At 51.1% G+C, this 23,289-nt stretch overlaps 6 protein-coding genes across 6 annotated transcripts; 5 read left to right on the forward strand and 1 right to left on the reverse strand.

The window, feature by feature from the left end:
* Positions 1–476: 476 nt before the first annotated feature.
* Positions 477–2,034, forward strand: N7468_004633 (uncharacterized protein; the record flags this gene model as incomplete). The annotated part of the gene is made up of 3 exons (XM_058473930.1): positions 477–742; positions 791–1,504; positions 1,542–2,034. 3 exons carry the CDS (start codon positions 477–479, stop codon positions 2,032–2,034), a joined length of 1,473 nt encoding a protein of 490 aa, XP_058332933.1.
* Positions 2,035–2,288: 254 nt separating this feature from the next.
* On the reverse strand, positions 2,289–5,873 carry N7468_004634 (ankyrin repeat protein; the record flags this gene model as incomplete). The annotated part of the gene is made up of 4 exons (XM_058473931.1): positions 2,289–2,300; positions 2,348–5,243; positions 5,292–5,695; positions 5,811–5,873. The coding sequence occupies 4 exons, from the start codon at positions 5,871–5,873 to the stop codon at positions 2,289–2,291; spliced, it is 3,375 nt and encodes a 1,124-aa protein (XP_058332934.1).
* A 941-nt stretch (positions 5,874–6,814) lies between these two features.
* N7468_004635 (uncharacterized protein) lies at positions 6,815–8,422 on the forward strand (the record flags this gene model as incomplete). Its single annotated transcript, XM_058473932.1, has 3 exons — positions 6,815–7,187; positions 7,369–7,911; positions 7,965–8,422. 3 exons carry the CDS (start codon positions 6,815–6,817, stop codon positions 8,420–8,422), a joined length of 1,374 nt encoding a protein of 457 aa, XP_058332935.1.
* Positions 8,423–10,680: 2,258 nt separating this feature from the next.
* N7468_004636 (uncharacterized protein) lies at positions 10,681–12,663 on the forward strand (the record flags this gene model as incomplete). The annotated part of the gene is made up of 2 exons (XM_058473933.1): positions 10,681–11,595; positions 11,695–12,663. 2 exons carry the CDS (start codon positions 10,681–10,683, stop codon positions 12,661–12,663), a joined length of 1,884 nt encoding a protein of 627 aa, XP_058332936.1.
* A 3,133-nt stretch (positions 12,664–15,796) lies between these two features.
* On the forward strand, positions 15,797–20,257 carry N7468_004637 (extracellular serine-threonine rich protein; the record flags this gene model as incomplete). The annotated part of the gene is given in 6 exon segments (XM_058473934.1): positions 15,797–15,853; positions 15,911–16,078; positions 16,131–17,588; positions 17,602–18,033; positions 18,278–19,582; positions 19,967–20,257. The coding sequence occupies 6 exon segments, from the start codon at positions 15,797–15,799 to the stop codon at positions 20,255–20,257; spliced, it is 3,711 nt and encodes a 1,236-aa protein (XP_058332937.1).
* A 1,605-nt stretch (positions 20,258–21,862) lies between these two features.
* On the forward strand, positions 21,863–22,727 carry N7468_004638 (uncharacterized protein; the record flags this gene model as incomplete). Its single annotated transcript, XM_058473935.1, has 2 exons — positions 21,863–21,899; positions 21,952–22,727. The coding sequence occupies 2 exons, from the start codon at positions 21,863–21,865 to the stop codon at positions 22,725–22,727; spliced, it is 813 nt and encodes a 270-aa protein (XP_058332938.1).
* Positions 22,728–23,289: the final 562 nt, after the last annotated feature.

Here is a 23,289-nt window from a genome sequence, read left to right on the forward strand (position 1 = left end):
TGTGAGAAAGCCTTTGCGGAGGTAATTTCTTCTTCCGTCTTAGATCGAGACTCTAAATCACTCGGCTCCTTCTTTTGAAGAGTCCGTATCTTTACAAAAGCCTGAAGGATCTAACCCTTTCTACAGCCTTAACTTCAGTCTATACCTTCATCCTCTTTCCTTGTGTCCTTCCGCACATCTCGCTCAGAATTTCTTCCCCTGCTTGAGCCCATATCTCTATTTTCTTTCTCGCATGCACTTTCCTTTCTCCTCCTACTACTTCTCTCTTCCATCTATTCCTTTCTTCTTCCACTTTCTTCCTTCTCTTCCTATTTGACTCCTCTCTTCGTTTCCTTTTCAGTTACCTTACTGGTCTTCTAACAGTTGGATACCCTTTCACCTACTATTACTATTCTTCCTTCTTACTTATACTCTTGCCCGATCAAGCATTCAACTTCCTCTCTCATCTGAAATATCTTGATCTCACCACTTTCAAGATGCCTTTTGGACCACAACTGGTTGCTGGGCTGAGGAAGGCAACTCTTACGAGAGAGCTCCAGCCCGGCGAAGCTTACCTCGTCCGCTTTAAAAACTCATGCCGAGGATACAAAACTGATATCTGGCTGGGGATTATCATGCCTGAACCGTATGCCGCCGAACATTTGAACCGACGTCCTCAGGAGGCGAAATCGACCGATGGGATTTGGAGCGTGAAACCAGCTGAGCGAACTTACCCTCTCTACATGCCAGGCCGCAACAGCTAGTAAGTTGTTGTACCATTATTCAAATTCATGTTCTCACCTTTTGACAGTCGATGGGCAAATGTTCATGACATATTTCAACTCGAAGAAGCCCTTCCCCGCATCTTTTCGGACGATAGTGGCCGTGAAGGAACCGACGTCTTCAAAAAGCTCCACCGGATTGCGAATGGAAAACCTGCCTGTCACTTCTGGGAGCTTATGGCAGACCTGGAAGTGCAGACCAAGGGCAAACGTAGCCGAGAGTTATCTTTAGTCTTGCCAGAGGGCTGTGAAGCTCTGGTGAACTCTGACGAAGACCAGCAGCAAGAAGAAGGGTCTGAACCCGATGAGCATCCCCCAGCAAAGATTGCAGCCTCCCAGTCATCTTTCTCCGCATCTCGCAACAAGACCACCCAAACAGCAGAGCACGTGGTTCACGTGAGCTTCCCTGGGGAGAAGAATCTTTTTGCCATCAAAGACAAACAGAACTCGCCTAAGAGACACCCCATTTTGCATAAGAGAAAGCCAAAGCCGAAAGCAGTAGTAGCTACGAGTAGCTTCCCCAGGACCGATGTCTCTTTCAAGGCGGAGGCGACCGCCCATTCCAGTGCACAACAACCATCGACGGTCTTCACGATGAACTTGATGACTGTCATTGAAAGCTTTATCCTGCAGAAAGAAGTTGCCGATGAGGTTTTCGCTATTTTCGAAGCCACCGTCAGCCTTCGTGAGCCGGAACTCGGGAAATTGCGCTCTTTTCTCGCCAGCAAGGAGTTTACACCGCGGTTGATACAACCAATAGTCACTACACGCGAGGCCCAGGATGACATTGAAGACATTGTTTTTTGCGGATACGTCTATCGGGGATATCCTCAGGATTGGGCGATCCTATGAACTCAAAGATGTGGCTGACGCAGAAGACCTATCGGTCGAAATTATCTCGCTCGGCAATCTATACGCACAGGCACGCCGCTATAACATGCGTGAGCTCATCGCGGACATCACTCTTAAGCTGCAAGTCGCGTGGAACTCTTATCCTGGCCTAAGTCAGCTAGGATTCTTACTAGAAGTAACCAGTCTTGCGTTCGAGGAAGACATTCAACCACCATACAATGGTTTGCAGGAGTGGCTTCTCAACTTCATGGCCGATGCTTTCGATCTGTTCACTTACGCTTGTTCAGAGCCTTTCTGGCAGGTCTTGCATGCGGATGATGGGCTGAAAGAAGCTGTGTTTACTCGTCGAGCTGATAACATGAAAGAGTCCCCTACGAGGTACATCGACATCCCTGCGCTGTTGCGCAGCCGTGGTATCTGACCTCTGGGGACGACTGGAATCTTGCTACTGAGCTCACGAAGATTGATGGAAGCCTCAAAGGATAGATACGCCATGATGGTAGCGGCTATGGAAAGCTGGAGAGCTTTTGCTTTATCTCTAATGACTTTCATTATTACTATGATACCTTATTTAGGGTTGCAATGTGGACCGATATCTCCACTGTACACAACGAGATCATCTATTCCAGGTAGGAAATCCCTCTGACCAGGTAAAGCGGATGGTCGTTTTTTATATCACAGATACTCCTTGTAGGACATTATGCCATCTCTAGGATACTATTCCGATTACTTACCCCCGTAGCGACATCAGAACGTACTTCACCATCGGGTGCAGTGTAAACCGAAGAAATGGAGTCGGAGTCCGAGTCTCTTTCGCTATGTTCCTCTTCAGAAACACGAGGGCCGGCCTCGGTGCTGGAGTATTCCTGCAAAGGGAGTGTTCGCGGAGTCTGTTCTGCTGCTGTGGGATTGCTTTGTACTGGCTTTGGAAGACCTTCCGGACTATTCATTATCACACTTTTGGTATGATACGGAATAGCGATCGGTGTATACGTTGCAGACACTAGGGGCACCTCCCTTGAATGGGAGCGGCTTCTGTTTCTCGTTCTGGTTTTCCGTCGCGGTTGAGCTATGATCGGTGGTGATACGCCACGCGGCTCATTCAATATTGCTGCAATTCGGTCACCAGAGATAGGTCGAGGTTGCTGAATAGGTGGGTCTGACTCGGAGGTTGTAATTTTGCTGACAGCGGCAGTTTCCACGTCGCTATGGTGTTCCATTTCCAAGCTGCCCGGCAGCTCGGGCAGGAAATATTCACCTGCTTCAAAGGTATGTTGACGACTGAATTCTGCTGGAGCCTGCTGTTGCATCACTTGGAGTGAATCACGCATATTCCATGCTGGTGCGATTGTGTTTGGTATCGTTCTCAAATTCGTCTGACCAAAAGACATAGGGCGTGTACAGGTTTGTAGAAAAATGGCCTGCACTTGGCGTTTGGTCGACTCGGGTACCTGGGCTGAAAAGCCAATGGTTTCTGGCAATCGCTTCATATCTTGTAAAGTAGTAGGCGGAATCTTATCATTGGACAGAAGCAACTCCAGCACCTCCGGATGACCGTAGTATGCAGCATATCGAATTGGTTGCCAGCCCAACTCGTCTTCCTTGAGAACGTTTGCACCACGCTCGATTAATAATGCAGCAACGTTCAAGTGACCCTTCATTGCAGCAAGACACAAAGGTGAGTCCTCCCGAAAGCCAAGTTCAAACTTTTCCGAGATTGGAGATCCCCGGTCAAGTAACTTTTGCACAACTTCAGCGTGGCCAAAGCGGGTAGCCACACACAACGGTCTGTCCCCGATGCCATTCCTAGCATGAAGGGAGGCGCCCTTATCACACAAAAGATCCAGAATATACGTTGATCCGCTGCCCGCAGCTATATGCAACGGCCTTTGCTGGTGCTCAGATTCCGAGGCTTCGATGTCCGCTCCCGACAAAAGAAGAAGGCGGGTAATCTCAAAGCTATTCGCCATGCAAGCATAGTGAAGTGCTGTCAGTCCTGTGTGGCAGCGAGTCTCCAATTGTACCCCCTTTCGTTGCAGTAATTCAACAACAGCAAACTGTGATTGCATGACCGCCAGGTGCAAGGCCGTGCGTCCCATATTGTTCACAGTCTCGAGAGCTCCTTTCCTCTCGCTTAGGAGTCGGACGGTGTCTTCGTGGCCATTATAAGAAGCCCAGTGGAGCGCAGACATCCCACTATCATCAGCGCTTTTTGTAGATGCTTTCCGTTTGACCAGGTACTCCACGACCTGAGTTCTCCCCATTTGTGCAGCGCATATCAGAGGATTCTTGCGATCTCGACCTGGAGCTTCGAGGTTCGCTCGAGAGTCCAAGAGTGTTCTCACGACTTCCATATTCCCCTCTTCGCAAGCGTAATGTAATGCTGTCATCATCGATCCATCCTTCGCTTCAATATCGGCACCATGTGATATGAGTAACTGTACGATTTCATGGTCCCCTCGTTTTGCAGCGGCATGGAGAGCTGTCATCTGATTTTCCGCTCGTGCGTTAACAAGAGCATTATTCTCAAGAAGGACCTGAACAGCTTCTGGCTGGCCATGATCTGCAGCCACTCGTAATGCGGTCCTCCCTTTGAAATTCTGGATTTCAATCAGGCTCTTCTCGGTAACGAGTAATTTTATCACTTCCCAGTGGCCCCGCGATGCTGCGAGATGGAGAGCTGTTTCGCCAGATCCGTCGGTCACCTTCAACCGGGCGCCGCATTGAATTAATAGGTCAACGATGTCCTCTTTTCCACAGTGGGCAGCAACAAGAAGCGCGTTCCGGCCCGAGGCATTATGACGTTCTTCAATGTCATAGCCGTGTTCGAGTAGTCTTTCGACTTCGGTTCGCGTGCCCCCTTGGGCAGCTTTAATTAATGGCGACACGGACGCTCCGTCTTTCGAAAGGTCGATACTGGTGTGAAAATTTGAGCGTAATATATGCCCTCTTTCTCTGACTGTAGAACTAGGTGCCAAATTCGTTGACTTTTTGGACGATCCTCCCAAGCTTCTCCGGCTACCGGTATTGATACGTTCCACCAAACTAGAAAACCGGCCTCTTCTGAACGGTGACTGTTGGTTGGAACGAAAAGATACTTGAGACTCTGAAAGGTTTCTTCGCATGGTGTTTGCAGGTGGTCGCTGGAGAGCTTGCGTGTGCGAAACGCTTCTGCTGTGGATTGGCCCCGATGGACTGTCAGGTAGAGCAAGAAGGTCCCCCTGAGATTGGGACATGTCAAAGTGTCCTTGATGGATGGATCCAGAGGCAAAGCTATCATAGCCCTCGTCAGTATCGCTTCTGCGGCTTTGAGCGGCGCTTATGCTTGGTTCCTTTGGGAAATCTTCTCTCGGTGATGGGAGCGGAAGATGTGAACTTGTCCACTGCTGTACTGCACGTAAGTAGACGGGTGAATTCATGACGGATGCATCGAAGTCAAAACTGCGGTGGCTGATAGCCGGCCGGCTGCTGCTCTCGGAAACGTTGTCCAGATCGGATCCTACGCGGCTTATAGATCCCATACGACTCATACGACCAGATCTGAGGGTCGCGGTATCATCAGCAACTCGACCAATGATCTGTCGGGTGGTCGCTCTCCTCAGCAAGCGAACTTGTTCTGTCGAAGAATGACTGCGACTGTGAGCTATCTAGACGTGTTCAGTGTGGGTCAATCCTTACCATTGGCAGACTTGAAGCAAAAGCTGCAATGCTTGTACTTGAGCCCGTAGCTTCTCTTGGTGCCCTCTCATCGATTCGTCGTTCCAAACGACCTTAATTCGGGTCTTGAAGCCCAGCCCCCCGGATTCTTCTACACATTGTACCAGTTCAAACACCTCATAGTACAAGATTTCCATAATCTCGCGGCATCCATCCATGGCGACGGCCAGGTCATGGTCGAGTTCGTCTGACTTGATCCCATTGTTTCCATTGCGGTGTATACGGAGCCATTCTTTCAAACTTGAGAGCGCTGTTCGAATACAGTTTAGTTCCTGAATCAGCGACTGGATAGTGAGGTCTGCCTCGCGTAATTTCCCGGTAAGCTGACGCAGGCCGCTGACTGTCGAGGCAATAGCCTGCAATACCTGGACTGCCCCGTGAATAAGCCAAAGGCAGAGACAGGATCCATGGTTCCTCAAGTCTTCAGTTGCGGACGCTTGCGATGCAGTGCCAGCTGGTCAGCTTTCAGCCTCGAATCACCTGGCGGTGTGGGGTCCGGGCGGGAGGTGCTGGGGCTGTGCTGTGCATGCAAAAGTCCTTCATTGGATGGCGCGACCAGCCCAGTGCGAGGAGAGTCAAAAACTCTCCAGGAGTCTTGTTGGGGTAATTCTCAGGCCATAGATCATTTATCCTGGTGCCAGAGGTGAGGAGATCACTGTGCTGGAGATCAGTGCTCCCGCGGCCTCGAGGATCCAAGTGATGCGGTGGTTTCAGGCATCTGATATTTCGCTGCTTCCCTAAGGCCCATACACGATAAATTCAACTATTTCGCACGGATCCTTGGCTTTCTCGACAATGTGCTATAGTATCGTAATCTTAAGGCGAGTCGGTTGACTAGTCGCTGTACTGTGTCAAGTTGTAGTACTAAGATGATGCCGATGACCACGAAATATATAGCGCTGCGGGGTGGTACCCCTCAAAGCCATCCAGGATTGTCTCTTCCACTGTCTTTGGGATATTTCGTCATGGTAATTTTCACAATATAGATTTAGGCATCTAGTGTACATGAATTGTACAGAAGTAGTCATTTCGACAGTTCCCTTTCAGGGTCCTGTGGATAGAAAAGTGATTGCCTGTGCCAGTATACGCCACTTAAATGGCGGTGCATCAACATGTGGCGGTGTCGCAGTTTTGGTCCGCGATTGACGAGTGTGGGGTCGTCCCACATACCAGCGTAGAATGATATCATCGCATCGATTAAACACTCAACAGGCACATGTGAGTAACAACTCGTTAAATCACCCAACTACTGTTTTCCCCTCCAGGGGCTCGCATATATTGATTCGACCTAGCATTTATAGCGTTGATCCCCCTGACGCTTGCAGCCTGAGACCAAGCGCCATACAAGTGACCTATCAGTTGACGCGTTGCCAAGCTCCCGCCTCCGAACTACGCGCTGAGCTTGTTTCATCTGAACTTTCAAGGGCCTCACAGTATCTCTTCAGTCAACCTGAACGAGAAGAATATCTTCCTCAACCGCTACCATGGTGATGCAGTATTTCAACCAGATGAAGGACCGCCGGCGGTCGCAAGCTGCCCCGACTCCGAAGCCTATTCTCACCGAAGACGACGAAGCCTACCTATGCAAAGTCGTTTCCCAACAAGAGCAGAACCTCGAAGCCCCTGAGAACCCAAATGCAATGGATTCAGAGCGCGTACAACAACCGGCCCGGAAAGATAGTACGCAGGACATTGCCCCCCCTGCATCACCTGTGGAGGAATTTGGAAAAGAATTGGGAGAGCAGGGAAGAAGAGCGAGCCAACTGGAGAGTCTGCAGTCTACACCAGAGACTATCAAACAGCAAGCTACAGCAGAGCCAGAGAAAAAGAAGAAGCGATGGAGCAGCATGTTCTGGAGTAAGAACGCGGACTCAAAGAAGGCATGTGGTTTTTTTTGGGAAGCTCATGGAAAGCTGCTAACTCGCTTTACTCTTCATAGGACAATGTTAAAGAAAACGATAAGGGGAAGGGCAAAGAAAAAGCACAAGAAGAGAACCAAGACAAAGGATCGAACGAAACAGGCCCTTCTCCACCGCAGGATCTTGTACCTCCGATGGGGAAGATAGCCAGAAGGATCAGAAGGATATGACGGACATTCTTGAGAGATTGAATTTGGCTGCAGACAACAACCGAGTCTTCTCTGTCAGTGATGAAACCCAGGAGCTATTGCGGAAATTCAAATTGATCTTCAAGGATCTGGTAAATGGCGTGCCGACGGCATACCATGACCTGGAGATGCTCTTGACAAATGGCAATCGTCAACTGCAAGATACATACACTAAATTACCCAGTTTCATGCAAAAGCTTATTGAAAAACTTCCCGAGAAGTGGACGGAGACTCTCGCGCCTGAAATGCTAGCCGTGGCTAGTGAACGAGCTAGCTCAAGTGGGATCAACATGGAGCAAGTGGGCAAAGCTGCTGCAGCCGCCGAAAAGATGGGGATCAACGTTCCGAGTCTCAAAGAGCTTGTCACCAAGCCTGCTGCCATCGTGGGCATGCTCCGATCAATCATGGCCTTCTTGCGGGCTCGTTTCCCGGCTGTACTGGGTATGAACGTACTATGGTCCTTGGCCTTGTTCAGTAAGTAAGCTCTGTCATCAATACAGCCTTGACGCTAACTTACATGAATCCAGTACTTCTTTTCGTCATGTGGTACTGCCATAAGCGTGGTCGTGAAGTTCGCCTTGAGAACGAACGACTAGTGACCGAAGAAGAAATTAAGAAGATGAATGAAGAGTTCGCCGAGGGTAAAATCCGCCCAACGGAGACACTGACGACTACTGCGCCTCAAGGTGCCTCGTCCGAAGAAATACGGGAGGGAGTGAAGAATGTAGAACGAGCCCGAGCCTCTTCAGCATTGGATGCTGCTGCGACCGAAGCGTCCAGTAGTACTGATTTTCCTGTCAACGGGAGCACTGCTGCGAATCCTGAGGATACTGCTGCCGCCGAGCTGCCGCTGCCGAGCGGCAACAACGAGAATGCGCGACCACCAACACTTCCAAGTCGAACTAAATCGCGTTTATCTTTTTTTGGTCGAACCAAAACAGAGCCTCAATCAACCAACGGCATTTCTCCTTACCCTGGGACCTGAGCTGTACCGAATAGCGACTTCGCGTTACGTGTACATTCTCAATTCCGGCTACAGTTGTGGATGTTTTTTTTTTTTTGTTTTTTTTTCCCCCGAAATGGCTCGATCGATCCCTTCAGAATACTTTAGCTGCGATGTGACGATATATGCATGAAAAATTCCCCTGAAAACTTCCAACCTACACGGAAAGCGGTGCTTTCTGCGGTAATGATGCCCAAATGCAGAGCCTATAGGGTCCGCGCAATAGTGTAGTCGCAGGATATAATTACGAGTATAAAAAAAAGTACGGTGGGCAACGCAATATGAGGTAATTGGAGGGCTAGGGGCCCAGGGCGGGGCCATGCGGTAGATCGCAACGGCACAATATGCCTCTTCAGCCTCTCCTATCAAGCTAATTCTCCGAAGCAGTGAGGTCCAGAGCCAGTTTCTGTTTTAATACTGTACCGTAAGCTACAGCCTCACCAGCACCAAAGATTTCTGCCGAAGAAAAGGACATGCCTCGGACGGCTTGAAGTGAGGCTAGCGTCGCGGGGCCCGATTGGCGCTGGGAGAAATTTTTCACCAGGCTCCACATAGCCACTGCGGGGCGATGATCTTGCAGGCACCACGAGATTTGGGAGGATGGGGTGAATGGAAGGATTCGTATCCCTTGCATGGGACAGGGTGTGCAGTCCTGTAGCTGGACAGGAAGGGCAGGGCACTATCGAAAGATTATGGGGTACAACGAGAAATGCTTATCTTGAGCTCGATCAATCTTATGCACGCAGCAGCCAGTGGCCATGCTGTCCATCTTTACCGCCTCTTGCAAGTGCGAGTCCCAAATCTTTGACGCCCGAAATCTGCGACACCTGCAGGTTCCCGATCCCCAATTGTCTTCGGAATGGAGGGTCCCGGGTTGCCACCGAAGAAAAATCCAACCATCTTCGGACCCGACCAATGGAGAACGGGCTACCTAGGCCATGCGAAAAGGCCCAGAGGGCCACAATATGATTCATCCCATCAGGATTGACCCTCCGGATGATTCATCCGCACGGGGCAGCCCCTGCCAGGTGCAGTGAGGCGTCAGTGGTCTCCCTTGTTCCTGTGCCCTCTGTCCAATGCCTACGAAGGAGATTTTACTTTTGATAAGGGTGGTCCCTCCTAAATACCTAAAGATGCAGATATTCCTCCTTAACAGTAAGAGTTGGTGTTATTGTTATGTTATGATTATGCTTCTAAGGGAGTCGGGGTGGTCCCTCATGCGACCCGCAGGATCCAGTGATGCTCCATCTGTCTAGTCTATTCGTAATGCAAAGTTTTTTTTTTTTTTTTAACGCTTTCCCTCTTTTTGGCTGATTGGCCGCAAAAGTAAACATCGTCAGACTCTGATTTGCCGATAGATTCAATGTATCTCTTGAATGCTTTGCACCCTTGAAGAGTCATCTATGACTCGGCTCCGAATGCAGGCTAGCTCCTGAGTCAACCCCTCGTGCAGAGAGTAATGAGCTGGCTAGCTTCTGGGGATTGTACCAATTTACTGTGACGGTAACTCTAGAAAAGACGTGATTGGCGCGAAAGATGCGGTGAACTCCCGCCAGCGAATGGGCGGCCGTGGAGATTGGCCAATCAATCCCGCCTCGTTCCCCACTTCCACTCCGGCAAAAAATCCGTATATTATCCCTTCTTCCTTTTCCTGCTCCCCCTCATCATCCAAACTCTCCAGCTCTTCGTGACAGCCCCATACCCCTCCATTTCTTCCCACTGTTGCTTTTCCAGATATCCGTCAAGAATTAGTGCCAAATGGCTTTCGTTGAGCTGTAAATCCCTCGCTGGGGAGCCTGAACCTGGCTTCCCAGTCCAGCAGCTCCGACTTCAATTTCCCTTGACGATATCTGTTCCTCTTTCGACGCCTGCCCAGCGTCGGAATTGCCCCCCAGTACAGTTCCTGAAGAAGCGCTTGGCCCGTCCGCATTGGACCGGAGGTGCTATCGTGATTACCGACTAAACAACCGAAACCCCCCTCTCCTCCCCGATTTCTCCAATCTCATCCCCCTCCCACCCTCAACATCGTCAACCTCGGACTTCTCGAATCGACTCGCATAACAGACGTACATTTCTCTCCTAAGCCGAGCTATTCAATCAGCGGGTTCTATCTACCACCAGAATCCCATAAAACTAAGTGAAAAACCTTGATCGACGTTTCCGGAAGAGGCAATTACAAAAATTTCGAAAGAAACTACACCGTCAGGTTCGATACTGGAAACACTCGAGGACCCCGCGGAATGCCCCAATTACACAAATACGCATCAAAGCGAGCACCGAAAAATTCATCCAAAAGTGCCAAACGTCTCACTACTCCCGACATGTCGCCTAAAGGAAAGGCCGTGGGCCATTCAAAGAAGGGAAGCCACTCTCGGCTCCCAGGACACACTGCATTTGAGCGTAAACGCCGTGCATCTTCATCCTCTGTTTCAAGTGTCTCCTCAGTATCATCTCTGGAGGAGCTGAGCGAAGCTGAGGATTCCTCCTCAGACGATGCAGACGATGAAGAAGACCGGCCGTCGGCGAAGACTCCGTCTTATGGCCGTCGTCGTAACAATAATCGTATAGCAGGGCGTCAACATGCTCAAAATAAGCGCAGGCGTATATCAGACGATGAAGACTCTGATGATCAGTTCAGCAGTGCTGTCAGTGAGTCCGAGGACAGTTCGGATGATGTCTATGCCGGTGTGGACTATATTTCCGATGCCGAAGATGAAGAACAAGATGTGGAAAAATTAGAGGAAATGATGATCATGCAGTCCGAAGTCGACCAACATACGCCCTCCGGTCTTGATACCCAAGAGTGGCAGGGTGCTGAAATCTTCGGCGATTCCATGATACTGCCCGCAGCTTCATTCTTCGACGATGAACAATTATACCTCGCCATGGAGAACTTCGGTGAAACCGATATGGCCAGCGAGGCTGTCGAAACTCCGGTTGCCCGCCGAGTTCACTTCGAGGAGCGATCGGAGTCGTCTTCCGACAGTGACTCTCACACTGAAGACGAGATCCCCAGTGATTTCCTACAACAAGACGCCTTGGACCCCCAACTCCGCAGAATGATTGAAAATGATAGTGAGAACCACCGTAGTCACCGCCGGCAATCTGAAGAGATTTTCGGTGACCTTGACTACGGCCATGCCAACATTTACCATGTCGACTCCGAAACAACCTCCGAAGGGAGCCTTAGTGGATATGAGAGTATGTTGGCTACCAACTTTTTTTTTCCCTATAATATCTTTGCTAAACTATAGCCAGCCGACGATGGTGACACTACTGACGAAGACCTTCCACCTCCTGCTACCATCACTCACCCTCGATCTCTGCTTCGTCGAGACTCGACCGACTCCTTGGTCGCCATGGATGACAAGACAGACAACATCCCACGACGACGCGGTCCGATCATGGGAACTTTCGTGGCTGATCCTCACAAGCCTGTGGCTTTGGTTGACTGCACCGGGAAACATCTCGTTATCATTCCTGCTTACGCCTCGTCCCGCCATGACTGGTTAGAATCGGCTGCCAACAGCATGCCAGGCACCGCCAACAACAGCCCCCGCCAGACCACTCTCCAGTTAATTGACGAGAGCGACACTGACGCTCTGGCCTCCCCCAACCAAACCGACTTTAGCCCCATGCTTGCGTCGAGTGCCAATCTCATGATGACCGCTCTTGGAAATGATCTTACGCCAGGCGGCCAAGTAATGGGACCTCCAGAGGCTTTTTACCCTTCGCAGGAATTCACCATCGATAGCTCCTTTGAAGACGATGATGAAGATGACCCCGAGTCTGCCCTTAACGTGGATGATTTTATTGACTTTGGAAATGGATCATCCGACGAGGAGGACATGGGTAAATTTGACGATGAGACGCTCATCTCTCCCATGGCGACTGGACACAGGTCTTCAATGGGCACACCAACTCCTACCCGTAACGCGGAATCCCAGCCAGATGAGCGATTCCTTAACCACCTCGACCAAGGCATTGTCACCGCCTTCCGTCGTAACAACACCCGTTACCAGACTCTCCTCCGCCTCCCACAACACCGGGAGTTCATGCCTGCCAACTCTCCAGCAAAGACCGCTAGTGTTTTCCGCCATTCCAAGCATGCCGATCAACGCACGCCAACTCGGAAACGCAAAGCAAGTGGCTATGCAGGTGGTGGTGAGGCTGTTCGCCGCAAACTGATGGATGCTCAGCGACGTACGCAAGTCCCCCTGTAGGCCTTGCCCAGCAAAAAAAGAAGACTCCTTCTCCTCCATGGAATGAGGCTTCTCCTGCATCCCCCAGGAATTTATGATTCTACGAAGTTTCGATTGTTTCTCTTGACAAGATCGCACGATACACACGGACGCTGCAATGTACCGAGTCGCTGGCAGACTATTTTCTCTGTGCCACTGATGGCCTTCCTGATCACCGTTTAAAGTCATTTCAAATATCTTTCCCTCCCCTTTGATTTTCTGCCAGATAAGTGATTAGTCTATCTGGCTCGACTCAGCAGGGTTGGCCGTCTGTGCACCTTTATTCTATGCTGTATTCATAAGACCGATGCGGTTATTCCCTCAAAAAGTTGATCGCTTGCATTATCACGTTAGATGTGACATGCCAATTTACATTCTTTCCTTTATGTTCTGCCAAGGTCTCCTCAGCGGAGATGATGATGATACCTTGTTTTGCTTTTCTGGAGTTGGCTGTGCGTTTACATGAATTATGGACTGTGTTTTAGTATCGGCAATTTTCAACAACATTTACAATCATCTCTGATGTATCCGTAATTGATCCCACCCGCACTGTCCTAGGTAATCATTGAGCACAACTACCAAGGTTGCTGACTCCCAGTCTTCCCGCAAAAAATAGTCGTTTCCGATCGCGCGCAAAGCTACTGGGACCCAAAAACCGGAGTAATGACAGAACCAATCAGATAATCCCCCACTATAAGTACAAGCATCCCCCCAGTGTCAGTGCATAGCCCCAGTGTTTCAAGTGCTCGATTCATATTTGAGAACCAAGTAGGCCGGACTCAACCCACAAATTGTCACCAGGTGAGCCATCGACATTGTGGTTGCGAACACATTTTCTGCTTCGCACGGGAAATTCGGTTGCAAGTAGATTGAAGACGATGGATATCGCCCCCTGTCTGGTCTTGCTAGGAAATACGTAAGATCAAGCGAAGGTGCGCATACTCGTCAACAGCAACCGAAACAAGAAGCTTCCTCCAGTTCGAGGCCCAAGAGCGGTGCCTGAAACGTGGATACGCAACCACGCTGCGGGGACAGAACAAGTACAATGCGACCTTGTGCAAGGGCAGCGGCTCTTCTGCGACTACCCGCCGGCGCTACTACGCCGTGGTAGTATTACTCTCTGTGCTCCATTAAGTGAATGACATTATGCGACTAGAACAACTCGCTACGTAACATTATGAAGAAGCCCAGGTGATTCGTGGGTATTTTTAGGCGCCAGCGCTTGAACCTGGGAACAAAGGTATAGTGCGACGCTCAGCCTGGAGGAAACAGGAGGCGCCAAATCAGGATCTTCTCTGCCCGCGAGACATTAAAAAGGAGTTTCAGAAACAGTGACCATTAGATTCATGCGAAACGTGTCACAGCACGTGGGGTACCTAAACTCTGAAACGGGGAGAGGATGCCCTACAAGGCCCCCCCCCCTCTTGGAACGGGAACAATTACTTGTTTCGCTAGTTTATGGTTTGTTATTGTCCTCGGCTAAAACATTTAAATGACGACAATTGTTCTCCGATCTATTCTCCGATCCATTCTCAATTTTGAGGCATCATACGTCTTAAGCTTGGCAGTCGTCAAAATAAAACGACCTTGGTGGCGACGCCACAGACTGCCACCATCGATCATGGACGTGATCCGAGGGCCGGGGGCGTAATGATTGATCGGGCATATGCACAACCCAGGCCACCCCCCCTCCCTCCCATATTACAGGTTGCCAGGAACAGAGATTTCTGCACCAATCATTACTAGCTCGTTAGTTATTTTGATGTTGTGAGGCTCGAAGGATCTGGTTGGACAATTGGAAAGCCGCCCGGCGCGAACTACCAGGTCCACAGTTGTTGGGCTTCGAGTAGCTTGATTCTGGGCGAGGGAAACCAAAATAGCCCACAGGCGACAATAATACCCCAGCCAGGTACCTGAGTGGTAGCCGCATACCCTGTTTAGGATCATCGGTGGGGTGATCTCTAGCCACAGGCGTCCGGGCGCGACGCCGGCGCTAAGGACGACTTCACAGTGAACACAGTGCAGGAGTGGAGCTCGGTAGACCGGTTGTTCCTAACGAACCTCTCGAAAAGAATAGTTCTGGGGTATTTTCGGTAAAAGCCACAGTAAGCAAGCCAGCCGTTATAGTCTGCTGTCATAGAGAGGTAGATGTATTGAAGGCGTCCGTGGTGTCCTCCACGCCAGCCCAGCTCTGCAGGCGGGTGGCTTGGATACTGTAACGATCGCCGCACTTGTGAATCCCTCACTAGATATGAAAAAGACCTTGATCAGTTCTAAAATATTCCTTAAGATATACATAAATGCATATTCAATGGGATATGCAATTTTCTTCAAGTCTTCTGCCCATGTAAGTATCCGTAGAATCCGTGTCGATCTCGCGCCGCGTAGGCTATTTTTGGGGCTAGGGCGCTGTGATTGGCTGGAGGGAAGTATTATAGTCGCCCATGAAGGATCAGCAATTGCGCACCTGCAGAAGTAGCTCCCGCAGATTAACCGCCCTGGCCATTGTGGCTCTTAGCTTGTTCCTGTTCCTGTCCCTGTTCGCGTCGAGTCCTATAGGCTGCCTGTATGGGCCACTGCTTGTTTCAGCATGTACTCCACATCGTGCCGATTGGAAGCTCACACCACCACTGTAACATGTCTGAGATCGGCAGACTGGAGGGAGGTTTGGGTCAGATTCTAGGCTGCAGGCTAGGTGGGGTATGGGGTTTCTGTCTTTTCTGAGCGCATATTAAAAGAGAGCGCAAGCCCATGGTGAAAGGGTGAATAGAGTAGGCAGTTTTTTCACTAGAGTCCCGGTGACCGCCAGTTCGTTCTTTGTTTTTCGTTTGCTGTTTACTTTTTATACCTCCAACTTCTTCTTTCATTCTTCCTTCTTCTTTCTCCTCCAAGTTTCTGTAACTTCCCCCCGCGCAGTCAAAGACTGGTTCAAGGATCTTCCTTGTGCTACATCTTTGCTTGTTCGTTCGCTTTTCTTCGTCTCCCTTTCTGGTTTCCAGACTCCTAGGATTCCAGTTCGGTTAAGATACAAGAAGCACGTTCGTTTCCCGGCCTAGTGCCTATCTGCATTGTTTTTATCTTCGGGACTTCCTGTCTGTGACAGTAATCCTCCAAGATGAAGACAACGCCCACTTTCGTTCACCTCTTTTTGGTGCTCATTGTCACCACCTTGGTACGTGTCTACACGCGTCTAAACGCGAGGCTCAACTAATACTCATTTCTTTACCAGGCCCTCGGTCGCCTTGAAACCTCTGAGTCCAAATGTCTTGATTCTCAGCAAAATGGCTTTGACTGGTCCGGCCTCTCAGTTGGTCCGTTCTCGACCTTTGAAGGCTTCAACTTCCGTGGTTTCAAGTGCAGCAACACCTTCGCTAGCACCAGTGCTCGTACTCGTGATGTATGTTTTCATGTTGTCGTTGTGGCTGAACTTTAATTGACCCCACCACTAGATCAAGTCTATTACTGGCACTGCAACTAAGGCTAAGGGTGTCACTGTGCCTTCGTTTTCTACCAAGGACAACACTCACTTCTCTATTTCGACTCTCCATGTGGCAACTTCCGAAATTGCTAACTTGGACCTTGTTCATACGTTGGCTGATGGATCTACTTGCCATAACTCCGTCTCGGTCAGTCCTAAGGGTACCACCATCCCTGACAACAAGTGTGCTGGTGCCACCTCGGTTGCGTTTGAGCTTCCTGCAGACAGCAAGCACAACAGTGTCGACTTCGCCGTCTACAAGATCTCTTTTGACTGCACCTCTGGCAAGGGCTCTGAAGATTCTGAATTGAAGAAGCGTGCTATCAGTGTCGGTCCTCCATCGACCCCAGCGGCCGAGTCTACTCCTCTCGCAGCAACTACCCCAGCTGCTGGGGCGTTGACCGTTTCCGTCGCTTCAACTCCTCAGGTTGTCCCAGTCTCAAGCTCAACCACATCTGCCGTTGCCCAAACTTCGGCTGCGTCTTCGAGCTCCGTTGTGGCCTCTGTGTCTACCTCATCGGCGGTTACCTCGTCCAGCTTTGCGGTTGTTAGCTCATCCAGCAGCTCTACCGCCCACTCAGTCTCTGCGCCTGTGGTTGTATCTTCGTCAGTGGCCTCAGCTAGCTCCGCTTCCTCGAGCTCTGCGGTTTCTTCAAGCCCCGCAGGTGTCGCCAGCGCATCCAGCTCCAGTAGCTTCTCGACTCCCTTGGCTTCAGCTTCCTCGCTCCGTGGTTCCTCTCCGGCTGTCAGCTCTTCCCCGGTTGTCACCAGCACCCCGGTCAAGCTCACAACTTCGACAATCTACACCACTAGCGAAATCACTGTGATTAGCTGTGCGCCAGAAGTGACCAACTGCCCCGCTCACTCCACTGTGATCGTTACTTCCACCATCCCGGTGCGCACGACTATCTGCCCAGTGACTGAAACTGAGACTGCTCCCGGCGCTACTTCGACCCCGGCTGGCTCTGGTGGTGTGCAGCCCGTTTCTAGCGTGATTTCTTCCACTCCAGTCCCTTCGAGCCAATCGTCGGTTTCGGTTTCAGTCCCCGTCTCAACGCCAGGCTCGAGCCCTGCTGGCAGCTCCCCGTCGGTGTCTGTTCCAGGCCCTGCGTCGATTTCGGTTTCGGTGCCTATCTCCCGTTCAGCCTCCGGTACTGCTGTGGGATCAACCACTCCTGCAGTTAGTGGCCCGCCTAAGCTGACTACTTCGACAATCTACACCACTAGCGAAATCACTGTGACTAGCTGTGCGCCAGAAGTAACCAACTGCCCTGCTCACTCTACTGTGGTCGTTACCTCCACGATCCCCGTGCGCACGACTGTCTGCCCGGTGACTGAAACTGAAACTGGCCCTGCTGGTGCATCGTCGACTCCCGTTGTCCCTGTTCCCAGTGGCACATCTCCTGTGTCTTCCTCGGTTTCGGTTTCGGTGTCCACTCCAGTTGTCCCCTCGGCCAGTGCTCCTGTCAGCTCTCCTAGCCGAGTCCCCCTCGGGCTCATCTCCAGTGACTGGAACTGTTTCGTCGTCTGTTCCGGTTGGTAGCTCGTCTGTCCCTTCGGATTCAACCGTGACAGTCGTGACCTATACCACCACCACCTCGTGCCCGGTTACTGAAACCCACACTTCCGGATCTTCGACGTATGTCTCCACTGGTCATACCGTTTCAACCGTCACTTTGACTTCGACTGCGACAGTCTGCACTCGTTGCTCTGCTACAACCAGCACTTCTCCTGGTATTCCTGCCACGACTTCTGTTGTGTCTGTATCTGCTCCGAGCTCCTCGAGCCCGGTGTCTACACCCCCGATCTCTGTCCCTCGTCCGTCTAGTGTGGCTCCTGTCTCGACCTCTGTCCCAGACTCTACCGTGACCGTTGTTACTTACACCACCACGACCGAGTGCCCAATCACTGAGACTCACACTTCGGGGAACCTCGACCTTCGTTTCTACTGGCCATACCATCTCGACTGTGACTTTGACGTCTACTTCTACAGTATGCACCAAATGCACAGCTGGCGCTACCACTAGCACGGCGGTTGTTTCTGCCTCTAGCCCGGCTCCGACTGTCACGGGCCCTACCGGTGTCAGCCCCGTATCAACTCCTGCTGTTCCTGAAGAGTCGACCATCACCGTCATCACTCGCACCACAGTCACTACTTGCCCTGTTACCAGCACTGTCACTACTGGTGGAACCTCAACCGTTATCACAACTCACTCGCTGTCCACAGTCACAGTGACCGACACTTCCTCCATCGCTGTTACCTCCACAGTTCCCGTTTCAACTGTGCCAGCTACTCCCATTGTTACTGTAATCACTGATACCTCTTCAGGAGTGAAGACTGTTACGGTAACCCCGCCTCCGGTTATTGTGACTGGTAGTGCCACCGGTGTCAGCCCTCAGTCGACCCCAGAGGCTGCTGGATCAACTGTGACTGTTGTGACCTACGTTACCACCACTGAGTGTCCAGTTACCGCAACAGTTACCTCTGGTACCTCGACTCTTGTGACCACCTCAAGCACTATCTCGACAGTGACCCTGACTAGCACATCCACTATTCCTGTCATCACCCCCGCTCCAGGTGCTAGTGCTGGAGCAACTTCAGTGGTGCCAGGGGACTCTACAGTCACTGTTATCACTCGCACCACCGTCACTTCGTGCCCGGTGACCAATACCATCACTAGTGGTGGATCCACGAGTCTGCAGACTACCCACACTCTGTCCACTGTTACTCTGACAGAGACTTCGACTGTCTGCACCAGGTGCATTGGAGGTGTAAGCCCAACCTCGCCACCTACTGTCGGCTCTGGTGAATTCTGCCCCGGAATTGTGACCGAGTGCATTAAGGAGGAGCTTGCGCTCACTCGCAACCGCACTTCTGTGAGCAACGCTGGATTCTACTGCCCTAGCAAGAATGCCACTTCATTCATTCAGTCTTGCATCAGCAAACGTGGTACCTCTGACTCTGAGGTCGCTTCGGCCCTCTCCTGCTTCGCTGGAATTTGCGCCAAATGGGTCGGTCAGAACCCCGGTATCGTGACTGGTATTCCCAAGAGCATCACTCCCACTCCTCCTGGCGTCGCTCCTACCGCCTCCGGAGTGACCAGTGGCCTTGCTATCACGCCGGCTCCCGGACGGTGCACAACTCTCACCTATTCGACCTACACTGTCACGGCGCCCATTGTTACCTTCGTGACCACTGTAGCGGGAGCCTCTCCCACTGTCATCGTGGTTCCCGTCGGCGCGAGCAGCTCTTTGTCGTACCTTCCAGGGGGCCCACGTGCTACTCCACTGTCGTCCATGCGCTCGTCGCTGATCCCCAGCTCGGCGTCCAAAGCTAGCTCAACTCCCGCTGCCTCTGTGAGCCTGGTTCCACGCTCCAAGCACACGAACGCGGCCTCGTCTATGTCTTTCGCTTCCAGCTTGGTGTTCGCTTCCTCGCTGCTTTCATTGCCTTGATTCTCTAGATTCTAGGCCGCTTTCGCTGCAGGCCAGCTCGAGCCCATTGCCATCTATTTTCCTTTTTCGAGATCTGCCTTTGTCTCTAAACTACCGAGTCTAGAGCAGTTACTCTTTCCCACCAAGTTTAGTTTGTTTTGCTCAGGCACGCTTAGTCGGCCAACCCATGATTTGTGATTGAAATCTCTAATGCCTTAACGGTGGTTTCCTTTTTCATGTACTGCTAGAACTTCTATCACAATAAAAGTGATCCGATTTCCACCTTCAGTCTTTTGTAGGATTTCTTTTTCGCATGTAATATTGGGACCTGTGATTTACTACTTCCGGTTAGTTTTGCCGTTCCCGGCCTAGCGCCCCAATACGCGGTTTTGTCACCTCTCCCTCCATCGCTCCGACATAAAAGACAAGGTCTGCCCTCTCGACCTCTTTTTCCTTCCCTCTCCCTCTCGTCAACTCCTCTATCTTGCACTCATCGCCGCCCCCTTTCTTCCATTCCGGCCCCCACCGACCATTGCGCCTTGGCTTTCAGCCCGACGCACTAGCCCTTTCATTTTAACGGAGATGCCGCTCGATCCGACGCCCAGCTCGTTCTGGCTCTTGAGCTGGAATGGCATTCGCACAGGAGCAGAACCACTGGGATGATCCAGCCCGTAGCCGCACCGTGTGATTTCGTATCAATAATCTTACTCATCCCCAGCGAGTTGTGCATAATGCTGCGAACCTATCTAGGTCTCCCTCTGCCTGTGCGCCTTGCTCGTCTCTGATTCCACGAGCCTTCTTCACATCTGCAAAGTGCTGGCACACCCTTGGGGCCGCATGCCCCGCTCTGTCCGCCCCATCTGAGGTTACACTACACCGCCCCGGCATCACGGAATTGCGCTCGGTTGCCTGACCACGAATGCCTTCACGCCGAGGTTGTCGTCATCCTCGGTCTCTCCGGTTCATCTACACCCAGTCGATGAATATTCGAAAGCATAGCCCGGTGATATGGGCCAATAGCAAAAATGCCGCACACGCCCCTGACTTTGGTCGATGCTGCGTCATGCGACCAATTCTAGACGGCGACTGCGAAAACCATACTACGATCATACTGTGACCTCGCTAATTGAGAAACGGCCAAGGACAGGCTAATGAATTGTATTGGCATGCATCGCAAAGGCGTCAGCGAGGCGTATGGAGAATTGTCGCCAGTGAATCATAGCCCGTGGTTGTGGACTATGAAACTGGCATGGTCTCGCGTCCATGGATGCAATCACCTCTTGCAGGATCTGGCCGAGATAGTCTGCACTTGGTACACAATCGCCCGTGTACAGCGGGGCTTCAACTCTGCCTGGGGGGCGCATCCGTATCGTTTCGGAACCGAGGAAGACCGGACTGTCTCAGCCGCTATTCGTGCCAGCCAGTTGGTGGTGGATAACGAGAGTTGACGAAGAGATAACAGTAACACTCCGTCATTTCACGATGATCGCAAGACTTCACGGCGCCCATGTCGAAACTCGGGAACGATCTCTGAACCTGAGGGAAGGCATCCCCGGGCGACTGCGCCAGTACGCACGCCAGCGTCCCTTTTTTTCGACCTACACGGATTTTTCTGCCGTCGTTCGCATTCCGGAGCTTTCACAGCCACTTTCGCCGAGTGCGCATCGCCGCCGAAACCCCGTTGCCTTCATGATCGATTGGCAGAGAGGTTGAGATGGACGGATAAGAAAACAGGGCTGTACACCTGGAGTAGGAGGGATCCACTGACTCGAGAAGATGGGGAAGCCTTTGTCTACCCGTTGGTGCGTCCTGCCGTTTCGTCTGCGGCCCTGTGCCATGGAACGACTGGCAAGCAGAGCTCAATCGACTTGGTGGTGACAACTGGGTACAGACGATGCGCAGACAGGTCGTTCCCTAGAAATAGCAACAGCACTTTGCGGTATGGCTATTGGATCAAGTGGATGAGCGCGCGGGTCATTCGTGCCGTAGTACCCTACAAGGTGCATCAGTCACAGAATCGACTGGCAGGCAGGTCTCATCCGAATGCCATCATGCCGGAGCAGCTTGAGGCTCCTCCGAGCGGGTCCACCTCAGCCTAGAAGTTGAACAAGGCGTGATCGGTCTGACGAGAGGTATAAAGCCATCTATCTCGCACGCCGTCTTCGTGAAAAAAAAATCCAATTTGGTCATTCTATCTCAACCAAGTGCTCAGTTTTCCCTACATCATCCAAACGTAGTTGTTTCAATCTTCTACTGGCTCTAGTCACTATGGCCTCTTCTACAGAAAAAGCACACGAAACCTTGTGTAAGGGATCTCTTACAACCATAATTGATTTCGCTAACTTGATGTTGTGAAGCTTCAATCCCCACTGGGTTATGCGAATGGCCTGAAGTGGTCGTACGCGATTCCATCGTTTCCCCCGAGTTAGGCACGCAGGCCAATCCTATCGTCATCGGCGATGATCTTGCTCCATTGGGCTCGGCTTCCAATCCCATCGTGATCTATGTTGGCGAGTGTTCGTGCCGTAATGGGACAGACCAGGTTGGTTTTGATGCCGACACTGAGATCATGACTACACTGGAATGCTGGGAGACGTTGATTGACGGAGACTTCACCGTCCCTGCAGACGAAGGTGAAGCTGTTGTCCATCCGCCAATCAGATCGCTAGTCCGTGAGGACCCAGAAGACCTTCAATCATCTGAGCAATCATCCCCGGACTTTTCTCTCTTGGATGACAAAGCACTGAAAGCGACCGAGAGTTCGTTCTACCGGCTGCAGAATTGTTCTGGTCTTGAGGCTCCAAGCAGCGGGAACACCCGAAATGGCCATAAGGTGCGCCTGGCGGATGACTATTTGTCGATGTTATACCAACGATTTCTAGAAAGCGAACCAAGCATGGAGAAAGGAAAGGTTTTCAAGGCCAAGGAAGCTCGCAGTACGCCCGAAATCTCTTCGATGACCCGCGACGCCGTTCCACAAGAAACAACAGACCAAACCGATACTTCCCTTGGAAAGGACGTGTCATGTGACTCCTGTAATGTGCGATCAACGAAACGCAGATTATCGCACGGCGGACGAGTCTCTTCTGAGCTCAGACGATCAGCGCGATTGACCAAAAGAGCTAGAACTTGACGGTGATGGTTCCTTTCATCGTGCATTCATTCTTTGCAAATCATTGAGTGCCTTCCCATTCTTGATGACCGCTTCTTCCGCCGTCCCTCCACCGTCTACAGAGTAAAAATATAATATCTGTATTGATTTATAATCGCCAACCATGCAAACCAGACACTATTAGACACTATTTTATACTAAAATCCAGACGTCTAATAAGTCGGTGACACAATTTGCAAATTGCTAAACGGACCGGCGGATGTCCAGGCTTGAAGGTCAAGACTAAGCGTCATAAACTCGCATTATGGAGAACCTTAGACAATTAATTGGACAGTTTCAGTCTCTGAATACAGCCCCTCGTGTGAGGTAAGAGCCAAACTCGTGAAAAGAAGTATCGATCCCGGAGTAGATCACGTTCTCTCAATCCCGCTTATGATCTCTCCAGGATGCACACCCAGGATGCACAGCTCCTCGTCATTGATATTTCACAGCCCCATTCTTTTGTGCGCTCATATGTCCTTGTTGTTAAGCGTGTTCGTGCGAAAGTAATACACCCATTTTGTTCTGAGGAGCCTGAAGAAGG

The sequence above is a fragment of the Penicillium chermesinum genome (assembly GCF_028974085.1).
Source record: "Penicillium chermesinum strain IBT 19713 chromosome Unknown utg000003l:1.0-5111272.0:1.0-5115320.0, whole genome shotgun sequence".
In the NCBI taxonomy this organism is placed as follows: domain Eukaryota; kingdom Fungi; phylum Ascomycota; class Eurotiomycetes; order Eurotiales; family Aspergillaceae; genus Penicillium; species Penicillium chermesinum.